The sequence below is a fragment of the Emydura macquarii genome, unplaced genomic scaffold (genome assembly GCF_026122565.2).
Source record: "Emydura macquarii macquarii isolate MOO-44397 ecotype Brisbane River unplaced genomic scaffold, CSIRO-AGI_Emac_v2 contig_1876, whole genome shotgun sequence".
In the NCBI taxonomy this organism is placed as follows: Eukaryota; Metazoa; Chordata; order Testudines; family Chelidae; genus Emydura; species Emydura macquarii.
Window position 1 is genome coordinate 17,148,769 of NW_027132013.1, and position 16,349 is coordinate 17,165,117.

Sequence of the window (16,349 nt, forward strand, 5' to 3'; positions counted from 1 at the left end):
GGGTATTTTTAAAACGTATCAGACATTTCTTTACTTTCTGAAGCAGAATACGGGGCCAGAAGGCTTTTTCTCCCCTTTGCTCCTATTTTCTTTAAAGAACACACTGCACAGCACCATCAGTGTGATCTAATTCAACAATCATTCTTTAGGAGACTGTAAAGCCTGTAATGTGTAACTATCAATATGCAAAAACTCCTTTTCAGCAGAATAATTACATTTACACCAGTCACACTAAGTGGCTGGCTGAACAAACAACACACGTTCACACAATAAGTCAACCGTCTTAACAAGGATTTACTTTAACAGAACCTTGAATGGGTACACTATACTCGGTCTCATTAATAGAGAGTTGATTGGATTTTTATACAGCACGAGCCATAGGCAATCTAAAATAGACCCACTGAAGAATGGAATGAAGAGTCAGAAATGCAACATTTTAGACCCAGGCTCTAGTTGCCTTTAATACTTCCTGGTTTTTTTTTCTTTTCTTTCCTTTCTTTCTTTTTTCTTTTTCTTTTCCTTTTTTTTTTTTTTTTTTTTTAAGAGAGCAAGCACGCACACAAGTGTGTGCTAAACAGATCTTTTCATTTATCATGTTTTTAACTTCTTTTCTGATGAAGAATTCTCTGAATCTGTGTCTTCATACTCTGCTCTGTGCCTTTTCAGTCCTCCAAGAGCTTGAGAGCAATCACTGTCTGTCAGATGCAAGTTGCTGATATCCTCTTTTGTGCCCACACTGTAAGTGTTGGAGTCCATTTCAGACAGGCAACAGTCTTTGTGTAAGGTCACACCTGTCTGTACAAGGTTGCCATTGTCAGCATTTAAATGCGATTGTAATCCTTGGGTCACGATCTCCTGCTCTCCAAATCTCTGTCCATTGTTGAAGTATGAAGGGCAAGGATGTAAGTGGCCATTATTGTGATTTACACAGGAGGTCTCAAGGTTCCTCTCTTCACTGTCATCAGTCTGGTTTCTGGAGTAATTACCAGATCCACTACAGACAGTGGCAGCAGAGAGTGAATCCTTGGAAATAGACAGTGAGTGATGACTTGATGCTGGTAGGCAGTTCTGGCCTTTTTTCTGTTCTAGAAGTCCTGCAGGTGGATTGCATGGCTCTTCATTACGACTAGTTAGCCCTTTGCAGATGGCTTTTCCATTGAGCTTTTTAGTCTCAAAAGAATGTTCCACAGACCCACTGCTGGTGTCTTGGGATGTGCTTTCTTGATCCTCCATCCGTCGCTGATTGTCATATTCATGATCTTGACCATTACTAGAGTTTTCTACCAAACCATATTCCTTTAAAGTTTCTTTGCTGTGACTTTCAGTAGAAATATCTTGGGAACCTTGAGGAACTAATAAACTCAAATTACTAGCATCTTCCTTATTTAATGAGGGTGCTGTACTGTGTCTTCCACTAGTTCCTGGTTTCCCCTCATCATTTTCCCCATCTTCATGGGAGGATTCACCATCTTTACCAGCTGAATAGGATATATAAGAATACTGAAGCCATTTGTAAGCCTTGTAAATCTTTCGCTCTACTGATTCACTATCTGAGCAAGGAGAAGCCCTTTCTTTGAGGACCTCCATATTAGTGGAACTCCTTCCAGGTGAAGAAGCTGGAGAAGAAGAAAGGTCATCTACTTTGATCTGTGGGTAATCATAGATATCCTCACCTATGTAGGTGCTCACATTTTCTGGATTTGTGCTAGTCCTCTCTTCCCTTTGCATTTTCTGTCGGCGTCTCAATGCATTGCGTTGACGTGTTGATGCACGTCGTTCATTCAATTCCTCTTCATTGTCTGTGCTGCTACTACTGCTGGAACTGCTAGATTCATTCTCCTCAGGACTTGGGGACCTTGGCCGTGGGAAAAGGTCTGTATCCAGTTCTGCCTCACAGGTATTCTCATCAGAATCAGACTCATTGGAAAGAGCCAAGAGACGTTTATCCTGATACCTTCTAAGTGCAGACAGCCTCTGTTGACGAGAAGCCACATCTTCTCTCGCTGGTGGAGATTCTGTTGCTCTTAAGGTCCCTAAGTTATAGGCCGTTTCATCTGATTCTTCTGCCATTTGGGGTGGGGAGTGATGCAGAGAGGCAGAGGATTCTGACTCGCTATAACCTGAGCGTTCACTTACTCCAGCATGGAGCTGCAAGATGGTGCTTTCACTAAGGTCGCTGTCAGAGTCAGAACTCCAACCTTCAATCTCCCGGCGCACGAGGGAGTCAAAGAACGCCATCATTCGTGGATCCTCTTGGACAGACTGGTTGGCATAATCATGGGACAATCCACTGCCACTGTTCAGCACAAGACTAATGTACTCTTCATGAGTGTAGAGGCAACGAGAATCATCCTCAATTCTACCATCCAGATCTCCTGTGCAGTCAGGCTGCTTATAAGGACTCCATATCTGTAAGATGAAAACAGAAGATTACATTGTTTTATTTTACACACACACACCCAGCCACCCACTATTTTAAAGCATTTCAAATACAATAGCAATAGAAATAGTTTTTCCTCCCTTGAACTTGGAGGCTCACATCACAAATCCTCAATAGTTTCAATATTTCAGACTAAATATTTCTCGCAAATAGCAGTGTTCTATTTTTGTATAAATAGGTGTTGCTTACTCACTATGGGTAGGAATAAATTGTTGCCTACAGTACAGCCTGAGCAATAAAGAAGGCACTTGTTTCCCAGGAAACTAGGATCACTTGTAATGATGATGTGCAGTGACATTTCATCCAGTTGCATATTTATACCTGTTCAGTGATCAGGATGCTGAATGCAGGCAAGTAAAAAGCTGGCTATTACTAGTACATCTGCTAAACAGTCCTGAATGAGGAGTTTATGTAAGAGATTGTTGTCGCTGAGGTCAAGTGACTGCAGCAGATCTAGTAAAAAAAAGATCCCCACTCCTGCATTCTCATGAAAAAGAAGAAAGTACAAATGTTTAGATATTCAGTTTTGCTACCTTTGAATGGGAGCTGGGCAGTGATATTGGGAAATTAAAAGTGAGTCAGTCAATGTCAACACTCTTGGCTATGCTACCAGTGCAGAGTACATTGCTGGTGGAGGTTTCCTTGCTGAAAGAACAGATCTTTTTTTATTCCCAGATGGAGGAGCAACAAGACAAAACCGTGAATCTGGACTAACCACGATCACACCCTGCTAATGATTAATGAGTCCATAGCCTGGATATTACTACCACCAAAATCTTTCTGATCACTCTGCAGGCATAGGAAAGACTGAAATATGACATTTAGTATTGAGAAATTGGGGGCAGAGGGCAGGCCCTGGAGCTTTTCCCCTGTGAGGTGCATTTGCCTAGAGCAGTGGTCCCCAAACATTTTTGGTCCACGACCACCCCCCTTACCCATTCCGTGCCCCTCAGAAACCAGAGCTGTGGCTGGGGTCAGGAGCTGCGGCTCAGGGCGTGGCTGGGTGGCACTCCCTCTTCTGCCCCTCCATGGGGGCTGGCCTGGGCCCCACCATGCCTACCTGAATGTTCCTCTGTGCACCCCACAGTTTGAAGACAACTGGCCTAGAGGAAAGGGAGGAGGAAGTTTCGAGACTTTTGAATTTCTTCCCAAAAAAATGCCTGATTGTAAAGAACGGGAACTAGGTCCTAAGAACTGAAGAAAAATGATCTGGCCTGTTCTTGTGGAAGTATCTCTGGAGGAGTCTGGTGTGTGGAGGTGGGTGAAATGCAGAAGTCCCAATAAGCCAATCAGAATAAGCCACTTTTCCTGGCAAAGTGAGGGTCTGCAGACTGGAAGCAATTGGGGCAGAGTTTCCTTTTGTGGCACCTGAGCTGGGTTTCTTCATAAACTAAATGCCTTGCCCTTTTGTCCTGTCTGGGTGACAGCCACATTGAGGGATGTGGAAGAAATGAAGATAATAAGCTTTGCAGGCAACAATCCATAAAATAATTTATCTCCCAGTAGAAAGATGAGAGGAGATGAACACTACTCACAGTTGCCCCAAATTTGGTTTTAAAACCTGAGATGGCAACAGATACCAAAGTGCAGAATTATCTGCCTAGTCAGAGATGGGATGTTGGGATGATCTTGCAAGGGACACAACTGAGCTCTGGAACTCTACATACAAGCCTGAGCTGCATTTATTATTTACAGGAAGAGAAATGCAGGCCCCAGGGTCTCAGACTTGGGGAGAGGTAATAATCCAGAAACATCCATGAAATACTGTACATAATTTATACACCATGTCAAAATAACTGAAAAGCTATGCTTCTTACATAAGCAAGAATAATTAAAGCCACCTGACTACATCAAATTATCCTACCAAGCAGCAGCAGATAAGCTAATGTCTACATGGCTGTCACCACAGAAACAAGGGTGAATAAATTTTCCTATATTTGATAGGCTGGTAATTTTCAGACAAGTGGGACAACATCACTCATCCTCAAATCCAAAGCTCCCATTCGTTTTAGGATTTAATGCAAAAGGGCCTTCATTCTTAAAACTCTCCCTGGACTTGCTTTAGTTTATCCCCTATGGACATTCTCTCTGTTCTCCCAGCATCCCCTGCCCAGCTGCACAGACCTCCTCTGTGTGATCCTTCCCAGAATTTCACAGGTGCTGGTGGGAATGCCTCATCTGCAGTTCTTGTCATCTGCACCTCTCTGTGGCAGACCCTATTTTATTCATTTAATTGTAAAGTATTTTGCAATGAAGTTTGTAGGAAAGATGGTAAGCTAAATAAGGCTGCAAAGGACAGCTATGAAACCAGTACCTTAACTCACTTCTACACCCTTCAAAATCATGTCCTCCTTTCAGAAGTCTGCACTTGGAAAGAGAGAGAGGCATATCCATGGGTTAATGCATCCAGCATTTCCTCTCTGGTAATATGGATTCAAACACACTTGAATCCTGAGCAAAATGAGCACGTTGGGTCTCAATCAGAGCATTTGAAATACTCAGGGTTTAACTATACTCTCAAAATAAGCATCCAGATTTGAATTTAAAGGTTCTTAAATGCCATATTTTCATGTCCAAGCCAATGAGTTATATTCATGTGGATTCATTTTTAAATATTTTAAAAAGGCCAAAGCCACCTCTAGAGTAACACCACAGATTTTATTGAAATTAAAGCAGAGATTAATTTGGCCTTTATTTGGGACCAAGCACTTAAACAGCAAGTGTGTTTGCAGAAGTGTGTGGAAATCTCAAATAACTTGTCTGTATTATACCTAGATGTTGGAGCTAGCAGTGCCTTTCTTCAATAAGTGCTAAATTTAGTCAAGCTAGGCTAAAAATTAACACCCAGACAAACAACTGCTTGTATCCATATTTTTAACTCATCACAGACTTCCTACAGCTGACGAAATAAAAACACTAGTCAATAGCTGAAAGATTGTCTTTAGATCTTCATTTTAAAAAATAATAAAAAAATAAATAAGTAAATAAGTAAATAAATAAATAAATGGATTTTTCCAAGCAGCAGTGAAGGGAAGAGCAGAGCTCTGAAAATGATTCGAAAACTAGCTCCAGAGGTCAGTTGTGCATCTCCCTCTCATTTGCAATATCATGACAACCCCAGGATAGCTACAGGAACTGCTTACATGAAGGAGTCACAGTAGGAAAGGATATGCATTTTGAGCATCTTTAATGTAATAAAAAACCATCTCATGTTGCTCTTCGTCTCATCTTTTCCATCCACCTGTTCTGGCCGCCTCTCCCCTCCACATGCATCTCTGCCACCTGGTGCTGTTCTCTTTGTCTACCCCTCCACATGCCTATTCCCTACTTTCCTGCTCAAGCTGCTCATCCACCTGGTCCGTTTCTTCCTTTTTTCTCTAGACAGACTGATCGACTGCCTTGCTTCCTGGACATCGTTCCCTCTGGCAGATCCTGCATCCTCTCATCCAAATACACAGGATGGGCTCTTAGAAGAGGTCGCTAAGCTGGCTTTTTCCTTTTTACAGGCAGCTGCTTTTATTGGTCACCAGGTTTTTCCTTGCAATGAAGAGCCTGTGCACTTGTTACAGGAGCTGGAAACAAGCAGCAGCAGCCACCACCTGCTTTCCATGATGAGCAACTGCTCTGCTGATCAGTTTGATAACTGCTGCTATGTAAGATGATATCTCTAATAGGTTAGCAACCTTCACCTGCAGTACTTCAAGTGCACTGGAAATGAGTTCAAGTGCTGGTAACAGACTTGAACCCAAAAACGTAATTAGCTGAGCCAGATTGATGTACAACAACCAAAGGGCAAGAAGTTCTGCCACTTTCATGTATGGAGTTGCCTGGATTTTATTAAAACGTTTTCCCCCTTGATTTGTTTCCAACTTGTGATATTAAAAAGACTCCACTTCTTTCAAAGTAGATAAGCAAGTTCCATCACACACACTGAGACACAACAGAAATTCTCTTTTAAAAGAAGTACTGGAGCAGAGTGGTCTTCGAAAGAGTTACACAACCTTTGAATGGACACTTAATTGAACCAACCTTTTAACCATTAAGCAAAGAGAAAAATAAGAAAAAAAAAAAAAAAAAAGTACACAAACACAACACAGAGGATGTATTTATGCCAAAATTAATCCAGCAGACCAAGCACAGTCATACAGAAAGGATTCACAGGATGAAGGATCAGTATATCCAGAATCCAAAAGAGAGACTTTATATTGCATGAATTAAGTTCACAGAGCCAAAAAATCCTCCGGCAGAATTGCGTTTAAATAGAAACAGGCAGTCTGTTAGAAATTGAAAGCCAATAAGCTTCTAAGACTATACGACACACCTTGTCAAAATCCATACTTAGGATGATGCAATCCAGATATTTTCTTTTGTTTTAACACACAGAAGTCTTCAGAAGAATATAGATGAAAATGAAAAGAAAGAAGAGGAGGGAAGTGGAGGAACAAACTAAAGTGCCCATGGAAGACACGAAGAAGAAAGTGGAATTAGGATAAAATTCTAAACGCTGTTAATAGTTGGAATGTGAATGACACAAATGGGCATTGGGCTGTGCTCCCAAGGATTTGGGCCAGGTCTAGTCCCTAAATTGCACATTATTAAAATATTCCTTGGCAGGGTTAAGATCAGTCAATTTGTAACTGACTAAAAGCATTTACTTATACTTGAACTACCTCAATTACAGCCATGTACATTCAAGAATCTTACAAAGCCTTTCAGCAATTTGTTTGAAGTAGGGTGGTTAGAAATTTGGTCAGTCTAGGTCTGTCAACATGAACAGTGACACTGAATTACTTATTTCTGTTGCAATAGTGGTAAGCAAAGCATGGTAGGTGCTGTACAAACACCTAGGATGACTCAGGAATAGAAGCCAATTTATCCTGTACCCCCAAGACAAATACTTGATAGCAAAATAGGTTATCCCTCAGCATTCCATGTAGTTTCTGCAGGTCACATGGTTCTAACTCTTGTCCAATACTCAGATGCTAAATTAAATTATATTAAAAAAAAAAAAGCTAACCCCTCACCCCACGCTTTCCTAATGTTACTTTTCTATGTATGCAATTTCTGTTGTTGCCACAGGAATACGATCATGAATGGGAGGGCACGGGATTACGAAGGGGAAAATGTCCACAAGACAGATTCTCCATTAAAATATAGTCCATATTATGAGAGCCCTGCTATGAAGTAATGACAACTTGTGGTGTACACACCCTGTCTGTGGTCAGATGGATAAAAGGACTAGCCCCTTAGTATCAAACCTTTTGGAAGAAAAGAGAATGAGTCATTGAAACAGCATATTCATTTTGTTAATATCAGTTTTTAAAAGGAGACATGTATTTTATGACAATGACTGTTCTCTTACCTTTATGATCTTTTCAACACCAGAGGAGCAAATCATGTAGGTATGGGGATTAAACCGGACCTGGTTTACAATTGACCGATGACCTTTCAACACCATAAAGGCACCATTAACAACCCTACCGATCCCACCTAGGAAAACATAAGTAAAAACAAGGGAACTGAACAGGAGCATACTATATTTAACAGTATATCTTAACTATATTCTGTAACTCCTATATTGATAGCAGAATACCAAATTTGCACATAAAGTTACTAAGGAAAGAATGCAGCTCTGATGGGTACTATAACTCTAGCAAATTCGCACTTGGAGACTAGACTTCAAACTCTTAAATAAAAAACATAGGAGGCTTTAGAACCCAGGGATAAGTGTGATAAACATATGCATATCATATAAAAGAGCAGCAACATATTTAACTGAACTGCAAGTGAAACTGGTTTGTTTGAAGCAGAAGACCCACTAGTGTCTAAATTTGAGGCAGAGAAAAACACGCAGGGTGGTACCCCAATCATTGTGCCTTCCTTTGTCAGTGGTAAAAACTAAAAGATAATTTGTAGGTAATAAAATGGAACAATGCAATTTTGCTCCACTGTGTGTTATTCCTTGTCATGAGGAAAATAAATTAATCCACACTGGCTACATAAAAGGAGTGCCAGAAAACAATGGTAGTACCTGTAAGGTCCTACATTAGTGATTCACATTTAAGTGAGAAAAGCTCTCTGTGTTTTATTTTATTAGGTCTATTTCCCAATAACAGTTTTTACACCATTGATTCTTCAACATATTTATATATAAATATAATTTGTTTGAGAACATGCACTTGCATGTTCAGATAAATAAATGCCATAATGAAGAACATGAGCAAAAACAGAACTGTTCTTTAAAAGTCAAAAATGAAAACTACAGAGGAAGGAAAGTGATTTAACAAAATACAACTCCTGAGGTCAAAATGCATCTTTTAGGAAACTGAAGGCGGTTTACTAACCTCTATGCTGCCTGCAGCAATCCTAGCTTCAAACACACACAAAGCGTGCTTGTTAGGTTTAAAGCGAACTGCTTTTCCCCCAAGTGGCTCTGCTCATCAGGTTTCTTTCCCCCTTTGTCCCTGTACTTGAGCTATTTCAGAACAAATATGCTACTGTAGTTTGATTCCTATGTTGTCCTAATTTACTAGGAACATTTTCTCCTGAAATGGAGAGTAGTGGAGTTTCCATAAAATGGCCATTTCCTGTAGGAAAAGCTGCACTGACACTTAACGGCAGCTGGGTTGGGGGCGGGACGACGACGACGACGGACAACCTCTTAAATGAAATACAGCTTTTATGGCAGCCTTCACTTGTTAGATTACATGAATAGTGTGGAACATATATTCTCTCAATGAATACTTTCATCTGCTGATTTCTATTCCACCCCTCTACCCATGAAAGCTCACCTCGTAACTTGGCAATGCATAAATGAGGGACACAATGTCTGACAAGAACCCAAAATGAGAGGGACACAAAATTACTCAATTTAAAAAGTGTAGGATTTATTCCTTTTATGTAAATAACTCTTTCCACAACTTCAGTTTCACGGTGCTTTATTTCTGGTGGAAGGACTTTTCAATGGTAAAAGTGAAGGGATGCTAGATCTGCATGGGATGCAATTAACTTTGGGACTAGAATGAACATAACACATTTGAGATACATGCATGAAAGAAAGAGGGAAGAGAGGTGGCCATAAATTATAAGAAAGTAAACAGCAAGACAGAGACAAATGCTTCATATGATAAGTTATTTAAGACTCCAGTAACCTCTGAGAAATTTGGAAAGCTCTTCCCCCCTAAACTATAAGAGCAAAACCTCTCTTCTCAGGCAGTCATCAAGATTGAACCGTGTGACATTTCAACTCATTTGGGCAAATCTCTGCAGAAAATACCAGTTATGCAAATGGAATCCCACTGGCATAAACAGGGTTGGTACAGGTATAACTGGAAGCATACCAGGATCCTACATCCTTAATTTCAAACTAGGGTTTGACTCCTCAACCTTTTCATTCTATTGTCCATGCTAGACATTCATGATCACATTCATTCCTAGCAACTTGCCCTACTTGCACAGCATTCTTTCCAACCAAATCACAGTTGTCAATCATTGGCACAGATCAGGCCAACTGTCCAAGTTTACACCAAGTCCATTTCTTGAAGTTTTATCTTAGTTTGGTGCACAAACATTGCAGGAAAAAGTTTCAGGAGTAAATAATTGGAAGCATTTACTGAGCAGCTTCTAACACATGTGATGCCTGGAAGGCAAGTTTTAAACCATCCACTGATTCCACACACTGGCTAGCTGAACACAGTCTAGTACAAAACTCAGTCTGATATTAGGAAATGCTTTGCAGAGGGTTAGGAATGCTCCTAAGAGACAGGCACAAGAGATGCAATGAGGAAAGGATGGGTGGTTTTGTGGTTAACACAGACTTGCAAGTCAGACACCTTGGGTTCTATTCTCAGGTTTGTCACAGGCTTCTTGCATGCCCTTGAGCAAGTCACTTCACCATGTGCCCCTCAGCTTCCTTATCTGTAATATGATAAAATTAGTTATTTTACCTCAGAGTTGTTCTGAAGATTAAAATTTGTAAAATAAATTGAGAGCTCTGGTTGGAAAATACCATGTAAATGCAGATGATCTTAAATACATGGTTATCCAGAACTTCACAGCTGTCACTATGCTGCGAAGCCTGGCCACTCAGAAATTCAGAGGCAATGGGAAAGGATCTCCACTCATTCTGCTCCAAAACTGGAAGTCATTACTATTTGAGCTAATAGAGACTCCACTTTAGCTGCTAGTAGGTAAAGACATATGAAACGTCATGCTGGACCAGATAGACTCATCTGGCTAATCTAGTCCGGTGTCCTGTGGCCAGTAACAAATGCTTTGGAGAAAGATGAAAGAAACTCTAAAATAGACAATTACGGAAAAATTTCCCTATGAGCAGGTTATTTTAACGCTATCAAATTAATGGTGAGCATGTGCTTCCAAACACAAATGTTTATATCCCTTATAATATTTTTAATGCTCTCCAATGTTACTGATGAGCTTGTTACCCCTTGTGACCTGGCTAGCCAAAAATTCAGGGTCTTTTAGATTGTTCCAGCTAGGGTGACAAATGAGAGAGAGTCAGGTATTTCTTTAATACAATCTTGTCTATTTACAAAAATTATACATAAAATAATGTTTCTTCGAGCAGAAATCAAATAGGAGACACTTCCTTTGGTGGCTGTTCCAAGCCTGCCTTTCCAGCCAGCACTTTGTGCCCCAAAAGCTTTCTCTTCTAGCTTTCCCTCAGGGCCACATTACCAGTACTTCTATTACTGTTTGCTTGGCTTTCTCTCTGCTTCTGTCGCTGTTCTGCTTTTCAATATCATGCACATATTCTTACCAAAACAATGCCCAGCTGAGCTCCTGCCCACAATTGAAATTCCTGAGTGCCTTGGATGTGCCTTTATTTTGGCAGGAGACATGGACCAGTGTTTGGGGTAGAGGCTGCTTAACTGTTTCAGTCATCTGATTACAATGGCTTCTTTACCTTTATCCTGAATGTAAGATGGCAGTTAAACCTTGTTATGGGTCCAGTGTAATTCAACCCATAACAGTATTCTCATCCATCTGTGTGTCATGCTTTTCAGTTTGTTGCAGCACTTGGTTTTTAGACATCTCAGTCTCTGACAATGGTGAAGGCTGATGTAAAGAAGCTATTTAGCTTTACTGTAATGTACTTATCCTCTAACTGGTCCTTTTACTCCATACTGATTTAGCGGACTCATTCTAATAGGTTCCATCTTCTAATATATTTAGATTTTGGGAGGTTTTGGTGATTAGTGGTTCAAATTCCTAACTCCATCTTATGTTTTATTTCCCGTAATTTATGTTTCTTTCTATTGGCGTCACTTGGGTTGGATTTCCATTTTATGAAAGACAACTGTTTGGCTAGAATAACCTCTTGTATTATGCCATTTAACTACACAGGTTCTTTTCTTGCTGTCCTTATTTCTTTTTTGTTCAAGGGTATTCATACCTTCTGTGACTGACTCTACATGGTAATTTTGATGTTCCTGTGTAATTATAGTACACATATAAACTGCTTCTATTCTGAGTCTGAGGATTTAATTTCCACACTTTTGACTTTAGGGTCTCTTTGATTATCTTCCTTATTTTAAAAAAAAAAATCCTCTTTTCCAAAAGTTAGGAATCAAAATGTTTAGCTTGGTTTTAATATGATTCTTCCCATGAAGACAATAAGTTTAGTTATACTGTAGTCACTGTTACTCAGTGGCTCAATAGAGGTGGTAGTTACTTTTTGATCTCTCTCTACCTCCTATATGTTACTCAGAACTAGAGTCAAGAATAGGTCTCCTTTCGTATGCTCAGAACTAGCTGCTCCAAGGAAGAACTGTTTAAGGTGTTCTATTTATTAGTAGTAGTAATACTGGTATTACCATATCGACTAGGAGCTATATAGCGTCCCAACATATTTGACTCATTTCTGAGTTGAAGTACAGGGCTTATGAGATACAGTAGGGTATTTCTGATTACATTTAGTAGACGGCAGTGGCAAATGCACTAACCGGTTTGGTTTAATTTTACATTATTATAGTAAAATCTATTTCTTCTTGTATTGAGTTAGTTTCTTTAAGCTAGAGATCTTGGATTACAAATCTGAACAAAACAAAATTCTACAAGCTATTACAGCCTACTTAAAGTTCTATTTAAATGTAATCTATTTACTAATCTTTAAAAAAGGGGGTATTTAAGACTTTTTAAAAATGGCTAACACAATAATTTATGAAATATGTCTGGACTCTAGCAGTAGACAAAAGGTAATAACCTGCAATGTGTCAATCTGGTAGGTGTCTAATAAAGCAACAAAGGGGCTAGAATTAGGCCTGTTGTCATCATATTTATTAATGATCTGGAAGAAGGGGTTTAACAGTAGGGAAATAAAATCCACTGATACTAAATTATGCAGTGCTGTAAACATTAATTTGGACAGAAACACCACAGACATGCCAGGAAATACCAAAGTGCAACTACGCTTGGAAACATGCATGCCAATACATTCAGGAAATGCTGTTAAACATATTGAAGGAGAGAGATTTACGTGGACAGGAGTAATTGTCAACCAAAATCTACAGGTATAGGAGATTGAAATCAGATAGGAGTTTGAAATGCCACATAGCACTGGGAAGGAATTAAGATTTTTGGACCACACAACCAGGGATATCACTGAGGCACCTATAGCATTCTAGGGTGGAGAGGAGTTGCTTAAGTGTAATGAGATGAACATAAGTAACAGATTGTCAGATTAGCTGGAAAAATGCCCTAATGTTGGAAGTCTACTGAAATGTGAAATAGTCTGAAAAGTAATAGAAGCCCCATTACTCAAATCATTTAAAATTGGACAAGGCTCTGGAGAACTTACTGCAGGGAACAATCCTCCACTGGCTCTCTGAGGACAAACTGAGTGACCTACTAAAGTCTTTTCCATCTAAAACTTTGAAAAAAATCTACTCATTCATTTAAGGTAGTGGGATGTTCCAGAGACAAACGTGTAACTTCATAGAAGCCTTGTAAGTTATTCAAAGCGCTGAAAACTAGTGAGAAGAGCCAGATGTTCACAGCTGCTGACAGTTTGCCACAAATTGCCATTAGACTGAAGTCATGGCACTATAGTAGGAAGCCAATTTAAATTAATTTATTTTTCAACAATAATAATAATCTGGGCCACATTGTGCCTTTGGGGCACAGTCCTGTATTTGAGTTGAACAATACTAGAGTGAGCTCATGGAGGGATTGTATCGCAGAGAGCCATGTGGTGTGGGGGATGGTGGTGGTAATGAAGGACCATGGCCTTGCCTCATCTCTCCACGAATGAGGAGGAAACAGGTTACCAGACTGGGCATGGCTCCTGCATAGGAGCGTGGGGGGTTGGGTAAGAGTGGAGGTAAAACTCCCTAAATTCTTCCTTCTCTCCATTTCCTTGTGCACTCATGCAAGGGACAGGCATGGTCTGGCTCTCTATATGTTAGCAAACACCAATGTTTCTAGTTTTTAAAATACATAGCCTCCTATTTGCGAAAAACACCCCAAAAAACCCAAACACACACACCATGGACTTTGTGTGCTGCCACCTCCCCTCTTTCCCAAAAAACAAAAAATCAAAGAAAAACACCTTCGTGAAGCTAAAGTTAAGCAAAAAACTGTCTTGTAGCTCATGGGATTTCTATTCCATCCCTTCTAGAGAGTGGGATTTAATAGCTTATAATGCGGACAAAGTGGTGGCCATTCAACCCAGGAGATGTTTTGAAATCCACAGGAAAGCTCAGACAAACATCTAAAGAGGGCAGGGGCTTCTGCACAGAGGGTGAGTCCCTGTTTAATGCCATCCCCCACCATTGGAGGCTTCCCCCCACTCTTTGAATAAACAAACAACCCTCCAACAAACCATATGCTTGACAGTCTGCAGGTGCAGAGCAGGATTTAAAGGAATGAACGCTGACAACGTTAATTCCTCAGAGGTTTGCCAAGGGACTGTCATGTGAAGGAGCCCCTCCACCCTCCCTAGAATGCTAGAACACCTAAATTGCACACGCCCAACCTGAGGATGAGGGGCAGGAAGTATGATACTACATAAACTCAGTTTTTCCCTCCAACAAATTTATGACCAATTATTCAGGGTTTCTACACATTTCTTCCTTCCACAGGGGAAGTTGTAGGGGATAACAAGGACCTAGCATGAATGGTAAGTATCTCATGTGAACAGAGTTCTTGTGAAACAAACAAACATTAACAGAGGTTTTTTACTGATTAGTGTGACTGGAATGTAGGTGGGCTAGGTAATTTGCTGATGAAAATTCTTGCTTTTCCCCTCTGGGGCATTTCGAATAAATTCCACCCTAACATAATCCAGCTCAGCATTCTTCATAAATGAAAATTGCTAATTGCATTCAAGTGGTTAAGTCACTACTGGGATAACACTGAAAGTGAATCACTTCCTAGCCTCTAGGGGAAGGGCCATGCCTATGAATGAAGGTATGCTAGAATGTGAAGTTTCTATAGTACAATGGAATTTGATTTACGAAGGAGTTACTGTCTGCCTGTTACTGTCAACTTGATTGTGAAACTCCAGCATCACTTGCTAGCAAGAACATTATTTTAAAAAGTTACAGTAAAAAATCACTGTGTCTGGATCCAGGACTGTGTCTACCTCAGGATTCTTTGTTGCTAAAAGCTGCCAGCACCTCACCTACCCTGTCCTCTTTTTGTTGCTACACTGACAAGCAGACAAGGTCAGAGTTATTACTGAAATAAACTGGAAACAATATGGAGAAGCAGCATACACCCTTCACATTTGCTCTTCTCTTCTGTCAAGAGAAACAATGTCTGCTGGTGTTTTTAGCTATACAGTTCTCAAAAAAGTGTCTAGCACATTGTTGGCGCCATACGATTAACAATGATCAATAATCCTCCAGAATTAATTTTAATGCTGGGGTAAGTAACCAGAAAGAGTCCTGGATGCTGAACCTTCTATTTGGCTATAGCAGTACAAGCTGCAATGCCTGTATTCTGGAGGCTGTCCTCTCAACAGCATCCGCCTTCACAGCCCACTCAGGGTTTCCCTTCTCTCCCAAGAAAGCCAACAAGGCCTTGTTAATGATAGCTGAGGTGGTAGTTTGTGCAATATGGAAAAGTTTTGGTCATTACTGACCTGAGGTGGATTTGAACCAGTGTCCTAGAAATGAAGGGATTTATATCCCATCACTAGTCCTCTGAGACACCACAGACTTTCTAAACTTAAAATTTCTTGAGTAGATTCCCACTGGCTTAGATCTCTTCCAAGAAAGCTAACAGTGTCTTTTATGTATATATATATTTGACACTAACATAAGAGGCAACCAATCTATTATTTAGCTCCACTAATCATGTTGGGATTTTGAGAATTTAAAGCACAAATTGTCTCCAATGCGATCAAATCTTGCCATCTAATACTTCAAGCATGAAGAACTGTTTGCATTTGCAAGGACAATGCAAAAAAGGAAGAAAAATTGCGCAAGTCATGCTGAAAATTGCCATAATTAGTTTAGTAACTGGACCACAATGACAGGCCGCTTACTGCCAGCAGTTACAGAGTTGCAGTCAAAAATGGGATTAAGAGAGATTTGGAAAAGGAGTTTATTTATTAAGCAGCTCAAAAGTTTGGTAACAGTCACTTCAATTAAACAACTGAGTGATCACCTTCTCCAATCACAAACTAACAACAAAATTCCTCAGACACATACACGCACCCCACCTCCCCACTGTGTTTATGGTAAATTCTGTTGAAAAACTGCAAGCAGTTAAACCAGTTTCTAACAGTTTTGCTGAACAGTGTGGGTGAAGCCTACATCTAATCTCACTTCAGCCTTCCTCACTGCCAATATAAAATTGTGGATATACTGTATTTGGTTACTGAAATAAATGACCAATGTCCCAGCATGGTGCTAGGGTGCCCTGTGCTACAGGAAACACTGTG

General features: G+C 40.1%; 1 protein-coding gene across 1 annotated transcript in view; it reads right to left on the reverse strand.

Annotated features, from left to right (window-relative positions):
• Positions 1–274: 274 nt before the first annotated feature.
• Positions 275–16,349, reverse strand: part of DCAF5 (DDB1 and CUL4 associated factor 5) — a 93,158-nt gene continuing 77,083 nt past the window's right edge. The window contains exons 8-9 of the mRNA XM_067557811.1: positions 7,803–7,930; positions 275–2,409 (exon numbers count right to left, since the gene is read on the reverse strand). Coding sequence (XP_067413912.1) covers positions 592–2,409; positions 7,803–7,930 — 1,946 coding nt within the window. The 3' untranslated portion in view covers positions 275–591. The remainder of the gene's footprint in view (positions 2,410–7,802; positions 7,931–16,349) is intronic.